Source organism: Ursus arctos, unplaced genomic scaffold, assembly GCF_023065955.2.
Source record: "Ursus arctos isolate Adak ecotype North America unplaced genomic scaffold, UrsArc2.0 scaffold_31, whole genome shotgun sequence".
Lineage (NCBI taxonomy): Eukaryota > Metazoa > Chordata > Mammalia > Carnivora > Ursidae > Ursus > Ursus arctos.
In genome coordinates this window covers 23039318-23067137 of record NW_026622997.1, presented here as the reverse complement: position 1 = coordinate 23067137, position 27820 = coordinate 23039318, and the positions used below count along the sequence as shown (strand labels likewise).

At 43.4% G+C, this 27820-nt stretch overlaps 1 protein-coding gene across 1 annotated transcript in view; it reads left to right on the top strand.

The window, feature by feature from the left end:
• The window catches only part of MBOAT1 (membrane bound O-acyltransferase domain containing 1), a 108661-nt gene extending 87408 nt beyond the window's left edge, over positions 1-21253 (top strand). Inside the window, exons 9-13 of the mRNA XM_026511569.4 lie at positions 4599-4702; positions 7244-7308; positions 9456-9588; positions 14683-14834; positions 19937-21253. Of these exons, the coding sequence (XP_026367354.2) occupies positions 4599-4702; positions 7244-7308; positions 9456-9588; positions 14683-14834; positions 19937-20063 (581 nt within the window). The 3' untranslated portion in view covers positions 20064-21253. The remainder of the gene's footprint in view (positions 1-4598; positions 4703-7243; positions 7309-9455; positions 9589-14682; positions 14835-19936) is intronic.
• Positions 21254-27820: the final 6567 nt, after the last annotated feature.

The window sequence follows — 27820 nt, the reverse complement described above, 5'->3', positions numbered from 1 at the left end:
GTGCCAGGAGGAAAGCGAAGGTGAGTGAGCCGTCTTCTCTGCCGTCAGGATTGTTAACGGTCTGCAGGCACAGAGATGGGCATACCGACCAGGCAGTAACGTGGAGAGCTGTCCCAATGCCAGCAATCCAGAGGGGATGATGAATATAGACCGGTGGTTTTGGAAGGCTTCAAAAGCCTTATTCCTCTTTCTGCACTTGCTTTATGACTTAAGAATGGTAATTTCTTCAGTAGGTAGGCATGACACGTACTGTGGTTGGAACCCTGCTTGGAGCACCTGGCCTATTTTCCTACGTGAAATACTTAATGTTTCCACTTTGCTCTAACCTGGGTGTGTGTGTTTGCGAATGAGAGAATGAGAGAGAGAGAGAGAAAGAAGAGATAACAGCTCACTCCCCTTGCTACTTTCTACGTCTTCATTTACCGTTCCTTTTCTCTCCTCTCTCCCTACCTTTCCCGCTCCCATATTCTGTATCCTAGGGCTTAAGGGCTGGCTTCTGGACTAAATCAGCTCCTGCGTTAGGAGGAAGGCAAGGCCCTGTGTGGCCTCCTAGGGAAAGTCTAATGCGAGGTGGGTTGTGCTGGGGGGTGGGGGGAGTGGTGGGGACTGGGTTCCAGGCAACAGGGGGCGTCTGGCATCATTCTGCGCTTTTGGGAGTGCCCCAGATACTGGGAGTATCCTTTTCTGTGGGTAGCTTTCTCTGCGCTTGGCTCTTTTCTATACCCCCCTTCCTTTTTTTTTTTTTTTTTTTCTTTTTTGGTGGGGGGGTAGCTTCTGAGAACTACCTCATTAATTCGTATGGCCTCAGTTTGAACTTTGTTACTGTTTAGATTGCACGGGCTGGTCTGAAATTAACCTTTGTATTATTTATGAATAAAGAAGCAATGACTAGTCTAACAGGGAATATTTAAACTGCGTAGCCGAATAATTGTTTTATCCAGCTCCTTAAACATCATTTACATATAATTGATGCACTAATTATATGTGATTATGAATTTAATCCTTAAAGCTGGCCTCTTCATGAATCTCGGCTGAGCTGCACCGTGTTAGCCTCGCTCTCGTTACTGTTTATATTGAGATAATTAAAGCAATTTTCCTTGGACTTAGTGTACAATTCTGGTTGTTTTTCCCTGACTAATTAGTACTAATTAGTGAGACTCAACTTCAGCCCAGGCTGTGTTCCAAGGATCACAACCTCCCAAATAATGGGTGTCCAAGTTACTTTATCTGTCATAGTACAATAGACCCTACGAGTGAACCCAGTTTGGGGCTGGTGAACTCAGAACCCCTAACTGCTCAGAGACAAAACCGCGTCACCGATAAGTGGTGGTGGAATGAACGAGGGGGAAGCAGGCACACTCCCTAGCCTCTCGGCCCAACACCTGAGAGCCACTGTTCTGGACTTTTCTTTGGTCTTTCAGAGATTCCTAGCCCCTCAGGTGGTGGGATCAGAATCCTTTCTAGCATTCAGAGCCTGGCACTGTTTACCACCTGAGTGATCCGAATGTTAGCCTCACTAAGCTTTGGCAAGTGGGTCAGGGGGAACAGCAGCTGACATTTCTTGAGTGCTGACTTGGGCTAGGCACTGCACTATGAGCTCCACTTATGCCTTGTTTAATTCTTTCAACGTGGCTTTAAGATAGGTACCACTCTAATATCCATTTTCTTCTCAAGGGAATGGGTTTCTAGACGTTAGTCAACTCTCTCGAGGCCATATGTTCAGTATGTTGCTCAGTGGAGACCCAGAAGCAGGGGGCTCTGCCCCTAGAGCCCACCCTCACCCAGCATCTTCACACTGCTGGGCGTGCCGAAGGAGAATGCTTATAGAGTGCTTTATAAAGTCCTGGAAAGATCGTAGGCACCCAGAAGAGAAGTTGTTCTGGGTTTTAGACAAGGCTGGAGGTAAGAGAAGGAGTTGAAGGGCTGCTGGTCCCATACTGTCTGGCCAGCCCTGGTTTTCGTTTCCAACACAGACCCCAAAGAGCTCTTCTTCTCCTGCTTCAGCTTATCTTGTCATTCACAGTTTCTTCCCACACATTTAAAACTTCATTTCTTTAGAAAAGTGTCTGTTCATATCTTCTGCTCATTTTATGATTTATTTCTTGTATATTGAGTTTGAGAAGTTCTTTGTAGATCTTGGATACCAGTCTTTTATCTGTATGGTTTCACTCATTTATGGAACATAAGAAGTAGGAAGATCAGTAGGAGAAGAAAGGGAAGAAGAAAGAGGGGGTAAACAGAAGGGGGAATGAACCACGAGAGACTGTGGACTCTGGGAAACAAACTGAGGGCTTTGGGTGGGGGGGAATGGGATAGGCTGGTGATGGGTATTAAGGAGGGCACGTACTGCATGGAGCACTGGGTGTTATATGCAAGTAATGAATCATGGAACTTTACATCAAAAACTAGGGATGTACTGTATGGTGACTAACAATATAATAAAAAATATTTTTAAAAAACTTCATTTCTTAATGGGCACACCTCTGCTTAGTTTTTCCTTTCGTTTTCCACTGAGTTTCCATCCAGTCGGCTTGGGAGAATGACTTAGCGGCTCTCAGTACTTCTCATCCTTCCTTCTAAAAAGAAACCAGATCATTTCCCAGTGAGGCCAAGCATAAGATAAGCAGTGTTAAATCACCAGCTATGCCAAAAGGAAAGGGGACAAACACAGAACAGGTTGTTTTTCTTGAGAGTAACCCTTCAGAAGTCGCTCTGGAGCTGGACCTGAACTTCTATGGAGAAGAATGACTAGAGCCTCAAGAAAGATTTCTTGAAGATCTCCCCAGATCTAAGACCTTAAGTCTAAGTGCTGTGCTTTGGTTTACTTTTTACTTAATTCCAGTATAGTTAGCATACAGTTTTATTGGTTTAGGTATGCAGTGCAGTAATTCAACACGTCCATACGTCACCCGGTGCTCATGACAAGTGCACACCTTAATCCCCATCACCTAGTTCCCCATCCCCCACCCACCTCCCTTCTGCGAACCATCAGTTTGTTCTCTGCAGTTCAGAGTTTGTTTCTTGGTTTGTCTTGTTTTTCCTTTGTCTTCTTAAATTCCACATAGGAGTGAGATCATATGGTGTTTCTTTCTGACTGACTTATTTTGCTTAGCATTATAACCCTCTAGATCCATCCATGTTATTGCAAATGGCACGATTTCATTGTTCTTATGGCTGGGTAATTTCTATTGTGTATATGCATACCACATCTTCTTTATCCATTCATCTATCGGTGGACACTTGGGCTGTTTCCATAGTTTGGCTATTGTATTAATGCTGCTATAAACATAGGGGTGCATGTAGCTTTTAGTATTTTTGTATTTTGGGGGCAAATACCCAGTAGTGTGATTACTGGATCACAGGGTAGTTTTATTTTTAATTTTTTGAGGAACCTCCATACTGTTTTCCACAGTGGCTGCCCCAGTTTGTATTCCTACCAACAGTGCAAGAGGCCTCCTTTTTCTCCACATCCCCACCAACACTTCTTTCTTGTGTGTATTTAGCCATTCTGTCAGGTGTGAGGTGATATTTCATTGCAGTTTTGATTTGCATTTTCCTGATAATGACTGATATTGAACATCTTCTCATGTGTCTGTTGGCCATCTGAGTGTCTTCTTTGGAGAAATTATCTGTTCATGTCTTCTGCCCATTTTTTAATTGGATTATTTGGTTTTTTAGGATGTTAAAGTTTTTTTTTTTTTAAAGAAAATATTCTAACGGAATTAACTTGAACTAAGTGAAAAGAGACAGCCTTCTGGTCATCATAAAAGTATATTGATTTCATCAGGTCTCTATTTGATTACAACATCACATAATTAAGGAATTAGAAATGTTATAGTCACTGCAGGGGGACATTTTCTTATCGTTCCGTGAAGTGGAATAAAGTTGGAAGCGGGAGCTATCCCAAACTGACTTCATGGGTAGGATACTTTGGTAATTGGGTCCATGTGTGGTCTCCGTGGTGGCTGGCCCCAAATTCACATCTCTAGCTCTGCTCTTTGTCTTGTGCTCTAGACTTTTCTAACCGTATCTTGGCAGCCCTGGCTGATACCTACTGGCATGTCATGCTTAATATGTCCAGAATGAGCTCCAATTTCTGCTTCAGAGCTGGTTCTCGTCCTGACTTAATGCTATCCGTTCATGCCGTGCCATCTTTAATGACAGCTCTTGGACCTGTCCAAGTCTCCTGGCTCCCCTGTTTCTTCTGGTCTCTGCTTCTGAGCTTAGATGTTATGCTTACCTTCTTGCCTTTCTCCCGTCTTCCATCAAGTTGGTCACTAAATCCTATTGCTCGGTGCTGGTTCATTTTTCTTTTATTTTCATTTTGCATTTTAGGAGCACCTGGTCCCTTTTATTTAGCAGCTGCTCACTAAATGCTAACGAACGAATAAAAATGAATGAATAAAAATGAAGGCCACCAAAGAGCCCAAAAGATTTCTGTGATTTATAACGGTACCAGGTCAATTGTTTTGGTTTCTTTTCCACGGAGAAACTACTGCCTATCTCTCAATCTTAAAGCTAGACAGACGTTTAATATCTTTTAAAGCTGCAATGTGACTTTTGTTCCACATCCTAATGTGTTGTTTTAAAAACCATAGCTGATGCAGTGAACAACGCAGCTGGCTTTGGCTTCAGCGGAGTGGATAAGAATGGAAATTTCTGTTGGGATCTGCTTTCTAACCTAAACATCTGGAAAATTGAGGTGAGTCTATTATGCTTTTCAATCAAGCTCCCACGGTGAATAAAGCAAGTGGTTTGCTTTGAGTGTGGTACCCCCGGAAGCTCTTCCTCAGAGGGTCCAAGGCAAAGCGATCGGGGAATGCCAGATCCAGCAGCCTCCGGGACATTCCGTGTCTTAGGATTTTTCCTGTTTTTTAAAGATACCTACTTTCTTGACAGTTGTAATGGTTCACGGAATGACATGCAGAAATCTGAAAGAGAGCCAGGAAAATCTTTCTGTTGTTTACATTCCTGTTCTCTCAACTAGAAAGTACAAATGTCATTTTCTCCTGTTTCATGTTCTGCTTTCTTCAGTCAAGAATACAGACGGGAAGCTCCTGTATTTAGGTTTGTTTTTTTTTTTTTTTTTTTTTTAAAGATTTTATTTATTTATTTGACAGAGATAGAGACAGCCAGCGAGAGAGGGAACACAAGCAGGGGGAGTGGGAGAGGAAGAAGCAGGCCCATAGCAGAGGAGCCTGATGTGGGGCTCGATCCCATAACGCCGGGATCACGCCCTGAGCCGAAGGCAGGCGCTTAACCGCTGTGCCACCCAGGTGCCCCTGTATTTAGGTTTTTAATATTGCAAGCATTCTCTGCTGTTCCTTTTGAAACATTTCTAATTCGTTTGCTTTTACGAAGAACGGTCACGGCACATAGCTTTTAGGCCACTAGAATCCGTGTGGTTTTTGTCTTTCACTGGCTTTGTGTTTGGACCGTGGCTCTCAAGATGTCCTCATCTTCAGAGGTGGGCTCTTTGGGACCCATCATTCTCGGTTTTCCTGGCATTGTGAGCCCTCAGAGCGGAGTGGAAGGCCCAGTGTTTGACCCTTCCCTCCTTGCTGCTGGGAGGAAGTGAGGACAAGGTTCTCACTTAGAGAAGGGCCGATTCTGTAGCCAGGTGACTCAGATGTGCTGTTGGTTGTGGTTTCCTGCCCACCACAGGGCAGGCAGGGTGCCATTGGAGAGTCTGGGTGGAAGGGGATATGCATTTAGAGCAAGAAACCAGGGAGGTGGAGACTGACCACCTGCTTCCCGTTAGGTGGGCATTCGGCCAGGAGGAGACATGAATGTTCTTTCTCCACCTTCTGAGGTTCTCTTCATCTTAAATGGCTTAAATTGGCCACCTTCAGAGGTTCTCTTCATCTTAAATAGCTTAAACCAAGTTGCAGCCTCCAGAACGACCTTTCTCATTTTTGGAAAAGCCATGTAGATAATCTACAAGCTTCTCCTTTCTATACAGATGACGATCCGAGAGAGTCCAAATGTGTTAGGACTTTGCTCCCTTTTCCCACTAAAATTCTTCTCTTCCTCAAAAATCTGGGATCAGCTGGCTGCCTGGGAGTGCTGTGGATACATGTCCTTTACAGCCCACCAGGATACCAAGACACAGTCCTTTCACTGTGGGTATGTGGTCAGGGTAAAGGGCTAGGCTATTAAGTTATATCTTTATTATTAAAGAAAACCAGAAGGAGGGATTTTGCATGTTCAGTAGAGTTGAGAGCAAATAGCTAAAGAAAACCAAGGAAGTCTGATTTAGTTAAGGTACATTGAAGCTGTGCATATAACATTTTAAGAGCCAGAGAAGACCTAAATAACACCCCTCAGGGTTTTGAAATAAAAAGTCATCATACGATATCTCTCCATCTCCCTATCTACCCATCAGTCAATCCATCCATCCATCCATCCATCCATCCATCCATCCATCTCTCTCCTTCCCTCCAAACATACTATGTTAGGCCAGTGTGTGGTGTAAGATTTTCTTAGCGTTGAACTAGAAAAAAGTGGCCCCTCTACAATTAGGAATTCTGGTTCTTGAATATTTGCTTTATGCTTTCTACTACCGGCCTTTGATCAGATCTTTTTTAAAAAAATTTTTAAATTTTTTTTATTTAATGAGAAAATTCAAGTGATGGCTTATTTTAGAATCTCTCTTCTTTGGTACCCGTATCATTACCAGTTGGGTGATGTTTGTTTTCTTTTTGGTATTGAGACCCCTTCACGCATGAAATCTCTCACTGTTCTAAATACAACTGGAAGCATTTGAACTTGAGCCGCTATTTGTAGAATAACTTCACAAGACTGACCTAGTTTATAGACGGCCACATAGTGAACGAGGACAAATTTAGGCTGTCCTCAGAAAGGCCCTAAATTGACATGATTAAACTTTTCCGGTGGCAAAGCCCCTTTTAGAGTATTTAGTTTTAAAACTCAGATGACTGAAAAAAAAAATTTTTTTTTTTAACCGGAGTGGAAGAAAAACCTACAAGACATTCCTTTCCTATAATTTGAAAATAAATTTTGAGGGAAATGAAGACTTTGCAAGCCAAGTTTTGGTGCAAAGTAAATCTTATAAATACCAGAAAATTTTCCTGCGTAGGACGGAACAGCTGATCTACTCTCGATGGAGGAGTCTCTATTGAAATAGCACATTTCATCTGCCACCAGGGAAATTCTGGGGACGACTTTCCATTACTTGGGGTATTTTTAAAGCTAATGATAGGTGTTATTTTCTTCCTTCTAGACTGCCACAAGTTTCAAAATGTACTTAGAAAACTGGAATATTCAGACAGCTACTTGGCTAAAGCGGTAAGAAAAATACAAATGACCTCATTCCTCATGGCACTGGGATATGTTTAGATGGGAGTCACCAGACGAGCGGCCGCGCTGCCCGTCGTGCTGTCACCCGACACTTTTGTTTTGTAGTAACATCTATGCCCTGGAAATGGAAAAGTAGAAAGTAGTGATGTGAGAAGGTCACAGTGGAGCACTTCATAGTGCCGTTCCTGGGCATCAGCCTCTCGTTTCAGTTTGCATAGCAATCCCATGAGTGGTTGGTAGTTAGCCCCATTTTATAGATGAGGAAAGTGAAACACAGAGAGGTTACGTCGCTTGCCCGAAGTCACACAGCTAATGAGGATTAGAGAAGAGCCCCAACAGCCAGGCTCTGTGTTGTGCTGCCGCTTCCCTAGAGGAGGGTACATTGCTCAGATGTCAAGGAGGGTCAATGTCAGCATCGAATCACTGACGATCTCCATTTATCCCTCGTATTAAAAGCTTTTTAGTACCCCAGATATTTATGCTTTTTAACTTTGTGTTCTTTGTTCCTGCTTCTCCGTCCTTTTGTTTCCCTACACATTCCAAAATTGGAAAGTTGACTTAATACGGAACTAACAATATGCTATCCTTGAAGCAACAAACTCTAGCTAGTGACTGTTCCTATCATATGAGTGCAGGGAGAGTCTGAAACTATCAGGCTGGAGATTCTGTTTTTGATCCACAGTGTTTTTCACGGGTCACAACATGGGGGTAAGAGACCATGTATAGTAACACGTCCAAGGTAAGCTCATGCACTGTTGTCCGGAAGTTGATCTGAACACGCAATTTTGGAAAATTTGCACCTATTATTGCTATTAATTTTGTCAATTTTTATTTTTTATTTTTAAAGATTTTACTTATTTGACAGAGAGCAAGAGAGCACAAACAGGATGAGTAGTAAAGAGGGAGAGGGAGAAGCGGGCTCCCTGCTGAGCTGGGAGCCCAATGCGGGACTCAATCCCAGGACCCTGGGATCATGACCTGAGCTGAAGGCAGATGCTTAACCAACTGAGCCACCCAGGCGCCCCGTATTTTTTCAATAATTTTAGCATAAAACTCTATTTCTGTAAATTGGGTAATCCCAATGTACCAAGAGTCCTGTCTCCAGTAGGAGTTTATGTTCTAAGATGACTGAACAACGTGAGCACATAATAAATGAAAAAAAAATATTAAAGCATCATTTAAAAGATGAAATATCTTATTTGTACAAAAAGATACAGAGGGTAAGAAACAAATACCTGGGCAAACTACCCCATGTCAAAGAAACATTGCAAGTGGTGTCCCAGTCCTATGTTTCTGTCTCCAAATGCATTCTCTTTCTTTATATGAAAAGGGAGCCATAATCCTTAGTTTGGGTTCAAATCGGTTACTTTTAACAACCCATACACAGCTGGAGTGAACTATTTGAATTCCTATTTTTTTATTTGGGTCCTCTTGTTTAGTAAACCACATAAGTGCCATTGGTGCTTTGTAGATTGAATTTGTTTTAATAAACAACCAAGAGTCAAAGATCTCCAAGGTATTTGCAGACAAGTTCTAAATCCTCACACTATCACTTTTTAAAGCAAATTCATGGATTATAATCCAACGGACACTGTAAGAGATGAAAAGTCATGTAGCCGACACACTGATTTTGTGCTGGAGTCATTGCCAAGAGAGATGAAAGGGTCTGCAGCTAGCTAGGTGGCATAGGGGCCAGGCTGGAAAGATGAATTAACTTTGACTACATGAGGATATCTGTGTCTAAAGATGCTCTCCTGATTTTAACATTCGTCGTGCTAGTGGCACTTACCCGTATGTATTCCCAGTAGATCAGGGTATTGGTGGAGTAAGCTTCACAAGGCAGGAGCTCTTACTGCGTAGAGTGACCACTTGGACTTTAGTAGACATAGTATGATGGTGTCTAGATCATTTTGTTCCGTGAGGTTAAAACTTCATATTCCATTCCCCAAATGATTGGACTGTGAATTGCCTGTCTGATAGCATTCAGGACATGGAGTTCAGGCAGCTGGGATGGCACTGAAATCCCTGACAGACAGTGGACTGATCAGGTGATTTTTGCGTGGTCTGAAGATGGAAGTGTAGGTAAACGTTTCTAGTATGTCTGACCTGCGACTCGTATCTTCCTGTCTTCATAGAGTATGCTATGAACGGGTTCCATGGTACCCCACGGTGCTAACCTTCGTCTTGTCTGCCTTGTGGCATGGTGTCTATCCTGGATACTATTTTACCTTCTTAACTGGAATCCTCGTCACAGTAGCAGCCAGAACGGTAAGCTTCTTTTGGTTGTAGGAGCTTTTCCTTAATAATCTGATGCCTTTATGTTTGCCATTAGAGAAATACTTCGATGTATAGGAATTTTTGGTCATAAAATGATGAACTATTTTCATGTTATTTATAGACGGTGTTTGCAAAAAGGAATTTTAGCAATAATGAATGTTTAATACCTTAACAGATGAAAAAAAATTTTTTAAAGATTTATTTAGAGGAGAGAGCACGAGTGTGTGAGTCAGGGGGAGGGGCAGAGGGAGAAGGACAAACAGACTCTATGCTGAGCACGGAGCCCCACATGGGGCTTGATCCCACAACCCTGAGATCATGACCGGAGCCGAAACCAAGAGTTGGATGCTTGACTGAGCCACCCAGGGGCCCCATCTTTATAGAGGTGAAAACATTTTTAATCATTAAACAGAAAGTCTACCAATTACAGATGAAGATTAGTAATTGAGGCTCTGTAGGCTTCATTTTCCTTATTCTCATCATCACTTCTCAGTTCATTATCCTAAGCTTAGAAATCAGTCTCTGCAGCCAGTAGGAACTGTGTTGTTAGAGATTGCTCTAACTTTTCATGCTATCATGCCTGATCCAGTAAATTACTTTACGTGAAATTCTTCGTGAATTTTATAAATTCAGTTCTCTAGGTTTTGGGGGTAGGCTTCAGTTTGTCCTAGAGTGTTCCTATCATCTGCTGGTTGTAGAGCAGGGTGATAAAGACATAAAAAATATGCTTGGCCTTAAAGAATGAGACAAGCATTGATGTTAATTGCAGCTCAGCGTGCTGATTGTCAAATAGTGTTTTGTGGCTTTCCTTATTCAGGTGCCAGGAATTTTTTTTTTTTTTTTAAGATTTTATTTATTTTGACCACCAGTGAGAGAGGGAACACAAGCAGGGGGAGTGGGAGAGGAAGAAGCAGGCTCCCAGAGGAGGAGCCCAATGTGGGGCTCGATCCCAAGGCAGGTGCTTAACGACTGAGCCACCCAGGCGCCCCTAGTGCCAGGAATTTTTAATGACATGTGTCAGACCGTAGTTTGGATGTGAATTTAGGAGCCCCAACAGAGCTGTTCACTCATTCTTGAATTCATGTACTCTATGAATATTTCAGGAGCCCACCTATGTGCCAGTTTGGGTTCTGGGCACTGGGATACGACAGTGAACAGGAGTCCCTTCCCCACGGAACTCCTGTTTTACTTAGGTGAATGTTTGCTAGAATAGATGTGTGAACAAGAATGATAATTGATTATTTTAAAAGTACACTCATCAGCATGAGTCATAAAGTATATATTGTACATGGGTAGCAAAGAACACATTTTCTCTTCTCCCATTTATCTACCTACTTAGATTATAAAAGTAAAGAGCAGATGGCCGGGACAAACTAAAACAAGGACCAGAATTTTGTTTATTAATATATCCAGAGTATTCTTCCTGAAGATGTCTTTAGCTCTGTGATCTCAGTTGGTATAAAAGCACTGATTTCCTTTTCAGATGGCCTGGAAATATTTTTCACAAATGAGGTAGGTAGGGGGTAGAAAGGGTTGATAGAACAGGATTCCCAGGAGAATGAACTCAGTAATGAAGTGTCTTATGCGCTGATACTGCTCATGCGTCCCGAAGGGATGGAGCTCAGGCTCTATCTTGAACGCGGGGCCAAGGAGGAGTTGGTTTTGTTTTTTTTTTAATGTCTTTTTATATTATGTTAGTCACCATACAGTATATCCCTGGTTTTTGATGTAAAGTTCGATGACTCATTAGTTGCGTATAACACCCAGTGCACCATGCAATACGTGCCCTCCTTACTACCCATCACCGGCCTATCCCATTCCCCCACCCCCGCCCCTCTGAAGCTCTCAGTTTGTTTCTCAGAGTCCATAGTCTCTCATGCTTCATTCCCCCTTCTGATTACCCCCCCTTTCTTTATCCCTTTCTTCCCCTACCGATCTTCCTAGTTCTTATGTTCCATAGATGAGAGAAATCATATGATAGTTGTCTTTCTCTGCTTGACTTATTTCACTTAGCATTATCTCCTCCAGTGCCGTCCATGTTGCAGCAAATGTTGAGAATTCATTCTTTCTGATAGCTGAGTAATATTCCATTGTATATATGGACCACAACTTTTTAATCCAGTCATCTGTTGAAGGGCATCTCGGCTCCTTCCACAATTTAGCTATTGTGGACAATGCTGCTGTGAACATTGGGGTGCATATGGCCCTTCTCTTCACTACGTCTGTATCTTTGGGGTAAATACCCAGTAGTGCAATGGCTGGGTCATAGGGTAGCTCCATTTTTAACTTTTTAAGGGACCTCCACACTGTTTTCCAGAGTGGCTGTACCAACTTGCATTCCAACCAACAATGTAGGAGGGATCCCCTTTCTCCACATCCTCTCCAGCAATTGTTGTTTCTTGCCTTGTCTATTTTTGCCATTCTAACTGGTGTAAGGTGGTATCTTAGTGTGGTTTTGATTTGAATTTCCCTGATGGCTAATGATTTTGAACATTTTTTCATGTGTCTGTTAGCCATTTGTATGTCTTCATTGGAAAAGTGTCTGTTCATATCTTCTGCCCATTTTATGATTTGTTTGTTTCTCGCGTATTGAGTTTGAGAAGTTCTTTGTAGATCTTGGATACCAGTCTTTTATCTGTAGCATCATTTGCAAATATATTCTTCCATTCTGTGGGCTGCCTCTTAGTTTTTTTGACTGTGCGGAAGCTTTTTATCTTGATGAAGTCCCACAAGTTCATTTTATCTTTTGTTTCTCTTGCCTTTGGAGATGTGTCATGAAAAAGGTTGCTGTGGCCGATGTTGTAGAGGTTGCTGCCTATGTTCTCCTCTAGGATTTTGATGGATTCCTGTCTCACATCGAGGTCTTTCATCCATTTGGAGTTTATCTTTGTGTATGGTGTGAGAGAGTGGTCAAGTTTCATTCTTTTGCATGTAGCTGTCCAATTTTCCCAGCACCATTTATTGAAGAGACTGTCTTTTTTCCACCGGATGTTTTTTCTTGCTTTATCAAAGATTAGTTGCCCAAAGAGCTGAGGGTCCATTTCTGGGCTCTCTATTCTGTTCCATTGGTCTATGTGTCTGTTGTTGTGCCAGTACCATGCTGTCTTTGTGATCACAGCTTTGTAGTACAGCTCGAAATCTGGCATTGTGATGCCCCCAGCTTTGTTTTTCCTTTTCAACAGTTCCTTGGCGATTCGGGGCCTTTTCTGGTTCCATACAAATTTAAGGACTATTTGTTCCAGTTCTTTGAAAAGTGTCATTGGTATTTTGATCGGGATGGCATTGAAAGTGTAGATTGCTCTGGGTAGCATGGACATTTTAACTATGTTAATTCTTCCGATCCAGGAGCATGGAATATTTTTCCATCTTTTTGTGTCTTCTTCAGTGTCTTTCAAGAGTGATTTATAGTTTCTAGAATATAGATCCTTTACGTCTCTGGTTAAGTTAATTCCAAGGTAACGTATGGTTTTTGGTGCTATTGTAAATGGGATGGATTCCCTAATTTCTCTTTCTTCGGTCTCATTGTTCGTGTATAGAAATGCAACTGATTTCTGAGCATTGATTTTGTATCCCGCCACATTACTGAATTGCTCTATAACTTCTAATAGTTTGGGAGTGGATTCTTTTGGGTTTTCCATATAGAATATCATGTCATCTGCGAAGAGAGACGTTTTGACTTCTTCTTTGCTGATTTGGATACCTTTTATCCCTTTTTGTTGTCTGATTGCTGTTGCAAGGACTTTCTAGTACTATGTTGAATAATAATGGCGAGAGTGGGCATCCTTGTGTTCCTGATCTTAAGGGAAAGGCTTCCAGCTTTTCCCCATTGAGAATATTTGCTGTAGGCTTTTCATAGATGGTTTTTATGAGATTGGGGAATGTACCCTTTATCCCTACACTCTGAAGGGTTTTAATCAGGAAAGGATGCTGTATTTTGTCAAATGCTTTTTCTGTATCTATCAAGAGAATCATATGATTTTTGGCTTTTTCCTTCTGGATAAAATCTATGACACTGATAGATTTGCGAATGTTGAACCACCCTTGCATCCCAGGGATGAATCCCACTTGGTCATGATAGATAATCCTTTTAATGTACTGCTGGATTCTATTAGCAAGGATCTTGTTGAGGATTTTGGCATCCACATTCATTAGGGAAATCGGTCTGTAATTCTCCTTTTTGATGGGGTCTTTGTCTGGTTTGGGGAGCAAGGTAATGGCCTCATAGAATGAGTTTGGTAGCTTTCCTTCTGTTTCTATTTTTTGAAATAGCTTTAGGAGAATAGGTATTATTTTTTCTTTGAATGTTTGGTAGAATTCCCTGGAAAACCATCCGGTCCTGGTGTTTTGTTTTTTGGAAGGTTTTTTATCACTGTTTCAATCTCTTCATAATTAATTGGCCTGTTTAAGAAATCAATTTCTTCCTGTTTCAGTCTTGGTAGTTTATAGGTTTCCAGGAAGGCCTCCATCTCTTCCAGATTGCTTAATTTATTGGCATAAAGCTGTTGATAAAAGTTTCTAATAATCCTTCCAATTTCATTGGTGGTGTTGTCCAAGAAGGAGTTTTTAACCTACCAAGGCAGCCTCAGGAAGCCTTTCCTGCTTTGGGGCTAACTTACCTCTAAGCCAGCCATTGTTTTAGCTGGGCCTTTGGTTCTTGGATCTGGGAATGAGGTGTCTTTCTGGAGGCAAATCTAGTCCCATATGTCAAAAGGCCTACCAAAAAAACCCCCCAAAACTAACTTTTCCATAATTAAAATTATATCAGATTATTATTTACTGACCTGGAATAAGATTTTTGATACATTACTAAATGAAAAAACAGGCTAGAAAATCAATCTGTACCACCAATGAAAATACAAATACGTACAAATAGAGAAAGGCTTGGAAGGATATGTGCCAAGTTAATAAACTGCTTTTCTCTAAGGAGAGGTCAAAAAAATATTTTTGCTTAGTTCTTTGTTCTTTGAACAATTGTCTACAGTGGACATAAATATTTTGATAATGAAAACCATAAGGGTACTTTTGATCGCCTCTCTTGAAGTATACGGCCTTCCTGCACAAACTGATGCCTTCCTTGGCTTGCAGGTGCGGAGCAACTGCAGGCGTTACTTCCTTTCCTCAAGAGCCCTCAAGGCTGTGTACGATGTGGTCACCTGGGCGGTCACTCAGCTGTCCGTCTCTTACACCGTCGCACCCTTTGTTATGTTGGCAGTTGAGCCAACCATCAGCCTCTACAAGTGAGTTTCCATTGTTCTCAACTGCCGTTTCGTACACTCGTGTTTTCTCTGTGTTTGACCTGGGAGTGGGTGACTCGATCACTCCGTATTAAGAATATCTAAATACAGCTTCGAAATGAAAATGTCCATAGACAGCTCTGGGAGGAAAGGGTTATCCCAGGGATCCCAGCAAACACATAGCAAGATATCCGAATGAAGTTGGCGGGAAGCCTTTCAGACATTCCTACCATACTGAAGGGATGCTAGGACCATGAATTTTGAAGGGCTAGATCTGATTATAAACTCTAGAGGGTGAATGTGCTGCCCTTGCCTCTTTTTCCCAGGGTCAGGCTATGTTGGAGTCTCGGGGGACATCCTGAGAACAGGACAGACGTGGGCAGTGCTGATGGGCACATGGAGGATTTATGGTGTGAGCTGCAGGGGTGGAGGGATGAGATGGCTCAGACCAGACACAAGAGGCCTTGAAGGAAAGGGCGTCAGGCCTTTATCTTCAGCCCCCGGTGGTCCTGTGGAACTGTAAACCTATTGCTTACTTTTATTGTTTCACTCAGGTTGATGTAGTGTTTTTCTGTTGGCAACGGGTTGTGTGACCTGTGGCAAGGGATGACCCTGTCTTACCTGGCTTTTCTCACCTCTACGTGAGGTTAAGAATAGACTAAACTATCACAAAGCACCGTTTTAGGATTGAAATGATGTAAATGTGCAGAGCTGAGCCCAGTGCCTGGCATATTGTCTGTACTTGGTAAAACACTGACTTATAGTATGGAATGCTTGCACGGGCTTTTATAGGTTATTCTGAAATCGTAGCTAGGCTCCAGTGCATACAGTGCAAGGATACCCTGTTCATCAGTGGGGAGATCCTGGTAGTTGTTGCACTGGTCAGCAATGATCAAAGCAGCTTTTACTACTCACTATACAGATAGCAAGGCCTGGAAGTAGAGAGACACCCCCCCACCCCAGGTTATAGGAAAAGAAGGTGAAGGAAATATATAATACTAGTGAAGTCTGTTTCTGTACCACCAATTAGGTCCTAGAAGTTATGTCCGTATAACGTGGAAGTTGAGCTGGTTTATATACAGATGTTTCTAGACAAGGGATGCTGGAATAGTGGGAAAGAATTCTAATCTTCAGCACAAGAGCTCTCAGTGAAGCTGCTACAGAAGGGGGGGGGGGCACGAGCCCCTTCAGCCCTAGAGCAAGAACATTGACATTGCAGGTCCCTTCACTGAGCCCCCTGTTCTGAGAGGTACCCTGCCCCCTTCCCCCCCACACACCTGCTCTGCCCCGGCTCTCAGCCGGTTTTCCTCCTCCATGCCCACCTTGAAGGCAGTCCCCCCCCCCCCCGCCCCCGTGCCTTGCACACAGCTCCATCTTCCTTCCCCTCGTCTCTGTGCCCTCTGGCCAATATTTGCCCTCTCTGGTCTTCTACATTTTAACATCGAGCGATCTGCCCGGCTTAGGTGCTGTTTTTCTTAGTGCTCTGGTTACAGGGTCTCACGGGTTTTGAGTTGTCTGACCCAGTATTTTAAGTGCATGGTACTGCTGAATGGGAGATTTTTTTTTTTTTTTTCACGTGATAGCAGAAATGGCTGCATTCAACTCAAAACCATTTAATACCTTTTGTTTGCTGGGCACCGTTCTAGAAGCTGGGGATAAAGTGGCGAGAAAAATATAGGAATCAGTCCCAGTCCCACGGAGGGGCTAGCCTGATGGAGACAGGCATTAATGGGCAAATTGGTAAATACACACTGAGAGCGTTCTCTGAGTGAATGGTACAAAGATCTGACTCAGCCTGGACATCCAGGGCGGCTTTGGGGTGAAAGTGGCATTTGAGCTAAGACCTGGGGGCTGCAGAGGGCGTGAAACAGGCGTAGTGTGAGACAGGAGGGGAGGAAGGCGGGTGGGGTGGAGCACTCTGCACCATGCTCCAGACACAGGAAACAGCATAGAAAAGGCTCCCTGTGCTAAGAGGAGAGCTGTGTCCTGAAGCCCCAAGTACCAAGAGTGTTGGCAGAACATCGACTCTGGTACACAGCAGTGAGCTGAGAGAGAGAGAAGCAGGTATCACTATCCTTGTTTATCCCTGGAGGAAGCTCAGGGGAATTGAACAAAACTCAGCTGGACTAGAGTTTCAGACCCAAAGTTCCCTTTACAGCCAGAACAGTAGAAAGAACATTTCTTCAGGAGAAGCTACTTGGGAAGAATGTAACTGGCCGAGGGTCATGCTAAATAAGGATTTGTTTGAGATGACATGCATTTAACCGACTAAAGTATGCTGATTCCTACACGCAGGGGCTCCAGGGGAAGAATCAAATCGTTACCCAAGTAGATTTCCGTTTCTTCTCACACACAGTCATTCCCTACCCAGATCAGCTCTGTCCCCTCGAAGTGTCTGCAGTGACAGAAATGCCAGCCGACGTGTCAGCCACAGCGCATGTGGCCACGGAGTATTGGAAATGGGGCTAGTGTGACTGAGGAACTGAATTTTCAATTTCACCTCCTTTTAATAGCCACATGTGGCCAGCAGCGATCCTAGTTGGCGTCTCAAGAAGTGTTTTCAGCCTCTCCTAAGAGAATCACTGAACCTGATGAAAGAAATGAAAATTGAATTATCTTTTAGTGGAGGAGGGTCTGGTTGCCTTCTACATCTGTTCCCCACCTGGGACTAATTCTAAACCCACAGTGAATGGGAGGTGTATGCAAATCCCCTTCCCAGCCTGTCCTTCACTGCTCAACATTTACATTTCAGACATGATTTTTAAGTGAGTTAGTTTTCAATCTATCGTGCCTTCATAGCTTTAAATTCCTACCTAATCTTTAAGCTGTAAATGAGTCTCAAGGGAACACGTAAATGTGTTATGAAAGAACCTGTCTTAGCTCGGGGTGCTAGGACTAAGTACAGACTGAGTGAGTTCAACAACACACCTTTCTCACAGTTGTGGAGTCTGGGAAGTCCAAGATCAAGGTGCCTGCAGATTCGGTTTCTGCTGAAAGCGCTCTTCCTGGCCTTCTCTCTGTGCCCTCACCTGGCAGAGAGAGAGAGGGGGGGGACAGCTCTGGCTCTGGTTTCTGTTTATCTTCTTATAAAGGCACTAATCCCATCATGGGGACCCCACCCCGACCAGATTACCTCTACTTCTCCAAATACCATCATATTTAGTTCATAGCAGAACCTTTCTGTGAACTCATTTTGAAAAGCAAATCCATATACGTTAATTTAAGTAGATGACCCCTTCTTAAATTCAGTGTGTGAGGATGTTAGAATTCGTACAGGCATTTTTGCAGATAACAAAGTCCTTGAGAGTGGGGGCTATGCCTTATTCATCCGTGCCTCTGGGGTACCTAGTTCAGCCCTAGTGTGCTCAATAAATGTTGAGTTTTGCCATAGTAAAAAGATGAAATATTTCTTAAAATTTTAGAAAAATATGCCATGTCAGAATAAGTTTCTAAACTTTGCAAAGGGAATGAAATATTTTTCCCTTGACTCCCAAAATACTTGGCTTTAATCTAATTGTTCCAGTATCGATCTGGCCGCATAGGAAGGGTTGTGGCAGGATGCAAGAACAAAGTACATAGGTGCGCTAGGGTGCCTGTGGAGAACTCTAGCTTACACCTGTTGAGCCAGTGCGTCTGTCTGTAGAACTTTTTCATTCTCCGTGTTCTGGTTTAGACACTAATTGAGTTGCTCACTTACCTGGGGCTGGCTCAATTATAGGAGCCCCCTTATCCCCAGTTTCACCTTCCATGGTTTCAGTTATGCATAGTCAGTGGCTCTCTGGAAGCAGATGACCCTCCTTTTGATGTATATAGGTCAGAAGGTCAGGAGTAGCCCCACGCTACTAATTTAATTATCTCCCATCATCACGAGAAGGGTGAGTACAGGACTGTTGTACTGGATTTTGAGAGAGAAGAGCCCACATTCTCATAACTTATTACAGTATATGGTTATAATTGTTCTATTTCATTATTATTGTTAATCTCTCCCTGTGCCTAATTCAGAAACTGTACCATAGGTAGGTGCCTATAGGGAAAAACATATAGAGGGTTCAGTACTATCCACAGTTTGAGATATGCACTTGGGGGTTTTGGAACGTGTCCTTCAGCTCGGTGGGTGGGGGGGAGAGGACTACTGACCCTTCCCTCCTCTACTTGTCTTGTTTCCCATTCCACTGAAGAAAGAGATGGGGGCTGTGCCTTCTTGTAGATCCCAGTTTAATGCTTTGTACATCTGAAAGAGTAAATGCTTATTGAAAGAATAAGTGAGTGAAGATGTGTTAGCTTCTGTTAGAAGTCTTGACTATGTAGACATTTTCGGGGCAAGTTTAGGGGCTATGTGAATTATCGGATTCTTTTGTGTCTGAACTTGTGATCCCAGAAGCTGAGGTATGATACATGAATCCATTGTGGGGTTTCCCCCCTCCTTTTAACATTATTTTTCCTTTGATCATCAAAGAGCATTGGAGAAGGTCTAAGTTCAGCCTTTCCAAAAGGCTCTAGAACAACTGTACAAATGTGAGCTGTTTCTAATTACCTGCATTTACAGATATGCCCGGTATTTGTCTACACTGTGCTCGGCGTGCTGAACACCACGCTTGTGCAATAAAAGTCCACACACTTAAAAGCAACACTTGTTTCTTATTAGTCTGGATGAAAGCTATTTTCAGAGTTATGGAGTAGGTTTTGAAAATCTGGATTCGTCTGGCTCCTAACACACACGAGAAGAACCCCTTACACTTGAGTACGTCGGCTCAAGTAGAAGTTGCATTTGTGTCTGGGGAACAGAATGTAGGGTTTGCATTTTCCCGTGTGTCCTTGTATTTTGAATATTTATTAGGGGATTCTGGCTGTCATGGGATTAATGTTCTTAGTCTGCTTATGGCAGTGGGACAGCACTATGGGTCTATCAGCAGATGGGCTGATGGGTTTGCGCTACTCAGTCCTGTGGTTTTGGTCCATCCCTGGCCTGCTCACCTACTGGAGTTTTCCATGGGGTAGATTGAAGCAAGTCACTTGCCAGACTGCAACTGATGGAATCACATCCGTGTGACATTTCCCATTTGTATCCTTGTGTGCAATTAATTTTTGTGTATGTTTTATTCTAGGTCCATGTATTTTTATTTACACATCATAAGTCTCCTGATAATACTCTTTCTGCCAATCAAACCACACGCTTATATTCAGAGGCAGCCTCAGACTCTGAACTCCGTTAATAAGAAACAAAAAGACTGATACCTCCAAGGAAGCCCAGCAAGTAAAACTGCAAGATGTCAGAAAGAGGAGATCAAAGGCTCAAGGGTTCGCCAGGGACTTAGAAGTGATGTTTACATGCATTTTTTTTTTAAGAGCAGGGAGTATTTTATAAAGCCTTTTATATGAGTAAGTCAGCCACGTCCAGTTGATTTAATATTTCTGAGGACATTTGAGTGGTGTGGAGTTACGTGGAGACGGCGTCAGTGTTGCAGAGACCGTCCATACTGGGCTGCTGGGTCTTTGCTTTTCGGGCACGATCTCCAGCCACTGGAACCCGGGCATCTGCTCCAGAAGGCCGAAGGTGGTTGCTGACAGAGCTTGTCTTCCAGAACATACGCAGACACAGTTGTTCCTTGGGAAGCCCCAGACCCTTTGACCACAGGGACTGCACAGAAGTCTATGGAGGAGAGGGATCCTGCAAGGAGGAGCCAGGAGGACTTGCCGTGAACACTTGAATGGACTGAAAGTCAGGCATGCCCTGAAGTAGGCTGCATTTTTCTTTCCCCCAGGGATAGGACTCTTCCCTTTTTTCTTTGAACTGAGCCAAGATTGGAAATCCGAAAGTCTCCTGTGCACGTACCCCAGGAGTCTAGGAAGGGCTACTGTTTTCCGTTTCACATGCGCCGTCTGCCTTGCCCAGGGATGGCCCTGAGAAAACACCCAGATGGTTGCATCATCAGAGGCAGCAGAATGTCTTTTAAATAAGTGATTTTTTTTTTTTAAAGTAACTTAAAGTTAGTTATATAGAAGCCTGGTAAGAAGCAACAGATATCTTTCTCTTTGCTCCCCTTTTTCGTAGAGGTGTGAATGATCATGGCTATGATGCACACAGGGGCTGATTTTCACTTTTCTGATTTTGCAGCTGATGAAATCCGACTGTTTTAGTTGAATCATCATATTGGAAAGCAGACATTGAAGGCCATTTTCTGTCTTTGTTATGAATATGCTGTGGTTCCTTTCAGGGACTTCTATTGGGTGATAATTCTATGTGGGAGAAAGAAACATGGTATTAAATATGCAAAATAATAATGATGCTGATAGTTCTATGTTACAATGGTGTGCCCTCAAATAAGTGCCTTGGGAGGAGAGAATTTGTTCAAATCAGATGGTCAAAATTGGTTTCATACAGAATGAATACTGTGTTTCTATATAAAGCAAATATTTCGGAACAGGTTTTTTGTTTCCATGTGGGCGGACTCGGCATTCTGAAGCACGTGTATATTTGTATGTTTCTTTGTTTTAACAAATATGTACAAACTTAAGGTTTTACTTGTTTCAAATTTGAGCATTTCTAACATGTTCAGTTTGTCCTCTGTGTCAGGCACTTGGACAGTTTTGATTCGATTTCCTATCTTCATTCCCAACTTTGCAGGTAGGCTTAAACCCCCTTTAACAGATGAGGAAATGGAGAATCAGAGGGATATTTGTTAACTGCCCCCCCCCGTCACTAAGTTAGTGAAGGAGCAGAAATTAAAATCCACAGCAGTCCCAAGAGAGCTGTTGGCAGTTGGCATTTCCAAGAGGTATCCTGCTGCTGCTTCCTTTAGGACAATGAAATGCGAAGTGATGTGCTTGTCCGTTGAAGAGTTATAGGGTGCTGGGGGAGAATCCCAGAACCTGAACTCTAGGCCTTGTGTGAGATAATGAAAGTTAAAAAGTAGTACATTTTGGCCAGTGTTTGAGGCTCACCCCAATTTAACCAGGTAACCTTGAGGCAATCCTACCTCTCTGGTCCATGAGGGATGCTATGGGGAAGAGGACATAGGTGCTTTAAATCTGAGTCTTCTTCCAACATGACATTTTGAGGCTCAAGACCAAGAAAAATGCACACTAATAAAAATAGTATATATCACCAGGGGCACAAAGTATATCGAGTAATCCATGTTACAGTGAGATCTTTGAACTTGCAATATGATTTATATTCAGGTTTCACTGTATTTAAACATCATTTCTGAGAGACGACTTTTGGTAACAAGAGGAGTGGTGATGAGTAGGGTGACCAACCATCCTGTCATGCTAGTGACTCTGCAGACCCTTCAGTCCCGGGCAAAGATGGACCATTTGTCCCTCTAGTGTCTGTCTGCCAAGGATCACCTGTTCATTGCAGAATGGAATCAAAGTTAAGCCTTTGGAATCTGCGCTGATAGATGTTATACATCAGACAGTGCTGGGCCCTTAGGCACGTTTTTCTTATCATGGGGCTTTATTCAGTGCAGGCATATTTCCTTTTATGCATTTCACTTCCTTGTGCTTTGCCAATACTGCATTTTTTACAAATTGAAGGTTCATGGCAACCAGATGTCAAGCAAGTTCATTGGCACCATTTTTCCAACACCATTGCTTACTTCTTATATCTGTCACATTTTGGTAATTCTCACAATATTTCAAACGTTTTAATTGACATTTGTCCTGGTGATCTGTGATGTTACTATCAGAACTGTTTTAGGGTGCCATGAAGCACGCCCACAGAATACAGGGAGCTTAGCTGAGAAATGTGTGTGTTCTGACTGCTTCTCCAACCAGCTGTTCCCCATCTCTCTCCCTCTCAGGCCTCCCTGTTCCCTGAGACACAACAGCACTGAAACTAGACCCATTCATAACCTGACCATGGCCTCCAAGGGTTCAAGTGAAAGGAATAATTACACATCTATCACTGTAAATCAAAAGCTAGAAATGATTAAGCTCAGTGAGGAAGGCATGTTGAAAGCCAAGATAGGCTGAAAGGTAGGCCTTTTGCACCAAACAGCCAACTTGTGAATGCAAAGGACAAGTTTTTGAAGGAAATGAAAAGTGCTATTCTCGTGAACACATGGATGATAAGAAAGCAGAAGTCTTATTGCTGATATGGAGATAGTTTTAATGGTCTGGAGAAATCAAACCAGCCATAACTTTCCCTTAAGCCTCATCCAGAGCAAGGCTCTGACTCTCTTCGATTCCATGAAGGCTGAGAGAGGTGAGGAGGCTACAGAAGGAAAGTTTGAAGCTGGCAGAGGTCGGTTCATGTGCTTTAAGGAAAGAAGCCTCCTCCATTACAGAAAAGTGCAAAGTGAAGCAGCAAGGGCTGATGGAGAAGCTGCAGCGAGTTCTTCAGAAGATTGAGCTGAGAGAGTTCATGAAGGTGGCTGCAGGAAACAACAGATTTTCAATGTAGGTGAAACAGCCTTAAATTGGAAGAAGATGCCATCGAGGACTTTCATAGCTACAGAGAAGTCAGTGCCTGGCTTCAAAGCATAGGCTGAACCTCTTGTTAGGGGCTAACACAGCTGCTAGGTTGAAGCCAAGGCTCGTTTACAATTCGGAAAATTCTCGGGCCCTTAAGAATGATGCTAGACCTACCCTGCCTATGCTCTAGAAGTGGAACAACGAAGCCTGATGACAGCACACGTTTACAACATGGTTTTCTGACTATTTAAGCCCACTGTTGAGACCTATTGCCCAGGAAAGAAGATTCCTTTCAAAACGTTACTGCTCATTGACAATGTACCTGGTCACCCAAGAGCTCAGGTGGAGATGGACAATGAGATGAATGTTGTCTTCATGCCTGTGAACAGAACATCCATTCTGCAGCCTATGGATCAAGGGGGTAATTCAGACTTTTAAGTCTTATTAAGTAATACATTTCATAATGTATAGCTATTGTGGTTGGTGATTCTTCTGATGGATCTGGGCAAAGTAAATTGAAAACTTCTGGAATTCTGGTTCAAGATGGTGACAAAGGGAGGCCCTGAGCCCACCTCCTCCATGGATGCACCAAATCTACACCTATTTATAGAGCAATTCCCCCTGAAGAACTGAGGGGTGACCGAATAGCTTCTGTACAGTGAAAGATAAGACCACATAGAGAATAGCAAAAGAGATGGAGACGTGATAATGAAGAGAATCCCCCTTCCTCAGTGTTGCAAACCGTGGTGGGGAGGAATGGTATTAAGGGACCTTAAGCAGATTTATTTGCTATGGGGCAAGGAAAAAAAAGCAATGGTTTAAAAGACCACCTAGCATATAAAGGAACTGGTCGTAGACCCTGCCAAATGACTGAGGAGCTTCTGGAACTTTCTCAGGGTTGCTTTGGCTGGTGAGTACGATGGTCTGCATTCTCCTTCCTTCTTGACAGCACAGATGGGAACAGGGTTCTGGCACCATTGCTGACCTGCCACTTCAGAAAGCCCTGGACCCCAAGGCCCACACCAGCCCTGAATGCCTTGCAGCACAGAAAAAGAGTGGTTTAAAAGAGCAACTAGGCTATAAGAGATCCAGCCCTAAAACGCTTCCAAATAGCAGATCTGCTGGAGCTCTATTCAGGTTGGAGGGGCTGTGTGCACCACGGTTTGTTTACCATACACCTTGAGAGTGTAGAGGGAGAGAGGGTTCTGGGCACCATACCTGGCCAGCCACCTCAGTGAGCCCTGGGCGCCTAGTCCATACCAGCCCCAGATGCTCTGGGGCACAGGGAAAAAGCCATGGCTTGAAGAATCAATTAGAATAGAAAGAAGGTAGCGTTAGAATACTGCCAAATGGCAGGGGAGCTGATGGAACTCTTTAGGTCACAAGGCTTATGAGCACCATGGTTAACATTCTTCTGCCACCATGATAGCATGGGTAGGAGCAGGGTTCTGGGCATGCTGGCCAGCCTACTGCCTCAGTGATCCCCAGGCACCTAGCCCACACCAGCTCCAGGCATCCCACTAAGGCGGCCCCAGCATGGCATATGCCAGGACACCCTTGGTCTGCATTCACTACAGCTTTAGCCTTCTCACCAAGGTGGCACAGGCAAAAAGCACCCCAGAATAATCCAGGCCTGAGAAAAAAGAAAACCTACAACCAAGAATACTCTTCCTGGCAAGGTTATCCTTCAGAATTAAAGGAGAGAGAATTTCTGATACAAACAAAAATTTAAAACCTTCGTCACCACTAAACTGCCCTCAAGAAATGTTAAAGGTACTTCTTTAAGTGGAAAATAAAAGGCCATAATTAGAAGAAAATTATAAATAAAAAGATGTAAAGTGGGACAACATATACATAAAATGTGGAAAAGGGAATAAAAATGTTCTTTTAGAATGCATTCAAACTTAAGTTACCATCAACTTAATATAGAATGCTATATACTTAGGATGTTACATGTGAACCACAAACCCAAAACATCATGTACATACAAAGAATAAAGAAGTAAATGTGTAACACTATAGAAAGTCACCGATCATAAGGAAAGAGAGCAAGAGGAGAAAGAAACATAGCAAAACTACAAAAAAAAAAGAGAGAGAGACCAGAAAACAATGAACAAAATGGCAATAAGTACATACCCATCAATAACTACTTGAACTGTAAGTGGTCTAAATGGTCCACTTAAAAGACATAGAGTGGGGGAGGCGTGGAAAGATGGCGGAGGGGACCCTATTTCAGCTGGTCTCCTGAGTTGAGCTGGATATCTACCAGACCATCCTGAACACCTACAGAAGCAGCCTGAGACACAGGAAGATACATCTGGATCTCTACAAATGAACATCTCCAGCGCTGAGTTATTGAGGCACGAAGTGGGAGCTGTGAATCCGAGCACAGATATTGGAAGATAAACAGAAGGGGGAGTGAGCCTACGCACTCAGGCACCGGGAAGTGGTAGCCACCTGCACTAGGGAGCTGGCCAGACTCGTGGACCGGCACCCGTGAGAGAGCAGACTGAGACTGTGAGCTGGGGAACGCACATGCAACCAGACTGAAAACCAGAGCTCTGGAGCGCTCACTGGAACCACACTAAAACTGGGAGCTCGGGAGTGCGCGTGCAACCAGACTGAAAACCAGAACTCTGGAGTGCACACTTGAACTAGACTGAAACTGGGAGCTCGGGATTGTGCACATCCAGACTGACAACTGGACCTCCGGAGCGCACACTCGAACTAGACTGAACTAGACTGAAACCGAGAGCTCGGGAGCGCGCCTGCAACCAGACTGAAAACCGGCGCTCCGGAGCGCACACGAACCACACTGAGACAGGGAGCTCGGGAGCGCTGGCATGAGAACCGGGGTGGCTGGCGGTGCTAGAAGCACAAAGGACAGAGACGTGCTGGCCCTGGAAGTGAGGGCTGGGACACCAGCTGTGGAGCGCACATCCCAGAACACAGCAGGGTTTTTAGCAGCACCAACAGAAACAGAGTTAAAGTGGCCAAGAGAGGTCAGTGGAGAGCGGACTGCGATCTCTCTGTTCTGAGACAGAAGCTGGGATACGGCCACTGCTGCTCTCTCAGAAGAGTCACAGAAAACTGCCAGGGAAAGCCGCCAGAGAACAAAAGCCTGGAAATACTGGTTCACATTGTGCCAATCCCCATCCCTCCTCGCAGGGGACAGGGCAACTCTACCCAAACAGGGTTGCCTGAGTATCAGTGTGGCCGGCCCCTCCCGCAGAGGGGCAGGCTGAAAAAACAAGCAGCCCACGTCCCTAAGGTCCCTATAAAATAGGTGCATCTTGCTTGGGTCCTGGTCAATAATTTGGACTCTGTATATCCCCGCAACCACACCTCATCAGAATGACAGGAGGAGGAACCCCCAACAAAGGAAAGAAACAGAGACTGTGGCCTCTGCCATGGAACTAATGGATACGGATATAACCAAATTGTCAGAAATGGATTTCAGAGTAACAATTGTCAAGATGACATATAGGCTTGAGAAAAATATTAACGAAAATATAGATTCTCTAAGGGCTGAAATGAGAATGAATCTGGTGGAAATTAAGAATTCTATGAATCAAATGCAGTCTACACTGGATGCTCTGATTGCCAGGGTAAATGAGGCAGAAGAACAAATTAGTGAGTTAGAGGATAAGAGAAAAGAAGGAAAGAGTGAAAAGTGGGGAAAAAAACCTCCATCTTCATGAAAAAAAGCTACAGGATATTACTGACTCAATGAAATGTTCCAATGTCAGAATCATCGGCATCCCCGAGGGGGTGGAGAAAGAGAGAGGTCTAGAAGAGATATTAGAACAAGTTGTAGCTGAGAACTTCCCTAATCTGGTGAAGGAAACAAGCATTTGTGTCCAAGAAGCAGAGTGAACCCCTCCCAAGACCAATGAGAACAGACCAACACCACGACATAGAATAGTACAATTTGCAAATCTTAGATCCAAGGAAACAATCTTGAAAGTGGCAAGGGGGCAGAGATTCCTCATGTACAGAGGGAGGAACATCAGAATAACATCAGACCTGTCTACAGAGACCTGGCAAGCCGGAAAAGGCTGGCAAGACATATTCAGAGCACTAAGTGAGAAGAACATGCAGCCAAGGATACTTTATCCAGCAAGGCTGTCATTCAGATGGATGGAGAGACAAGGAGCTTCTAAGACCGGCAGAAACTGAAAGAATATGTGACCACCAAGACAGCCCTGCAAGAAATATTAAGGGGGGGGGGGTTCTATAAAATTAAAAAGACCCCAAGAGTGATACAGAACAGAAATTTACAGAGACAATCTATAGAAACAAGGACTTCACAGGCAACATGACAACATTAAAATCATATCTCTCAACAATCACTCTCAATGTGAATGGCCTAAATGCTCCCATAAAACACCACAGGGTTGCAGATTGGATAAAAAGACATGACCCATCCATATGCTGTCTACAAGAGACTCATTTTGAACCTAAAGATACATCCAGACTGAAAGTGAAGGGATGGAGACTCATTTTTCATGTCAATCGACCTCAAAAGAAAGCTGGGGTAGCAATTCTCATATCAGACAAATTAGATTTTAAGCT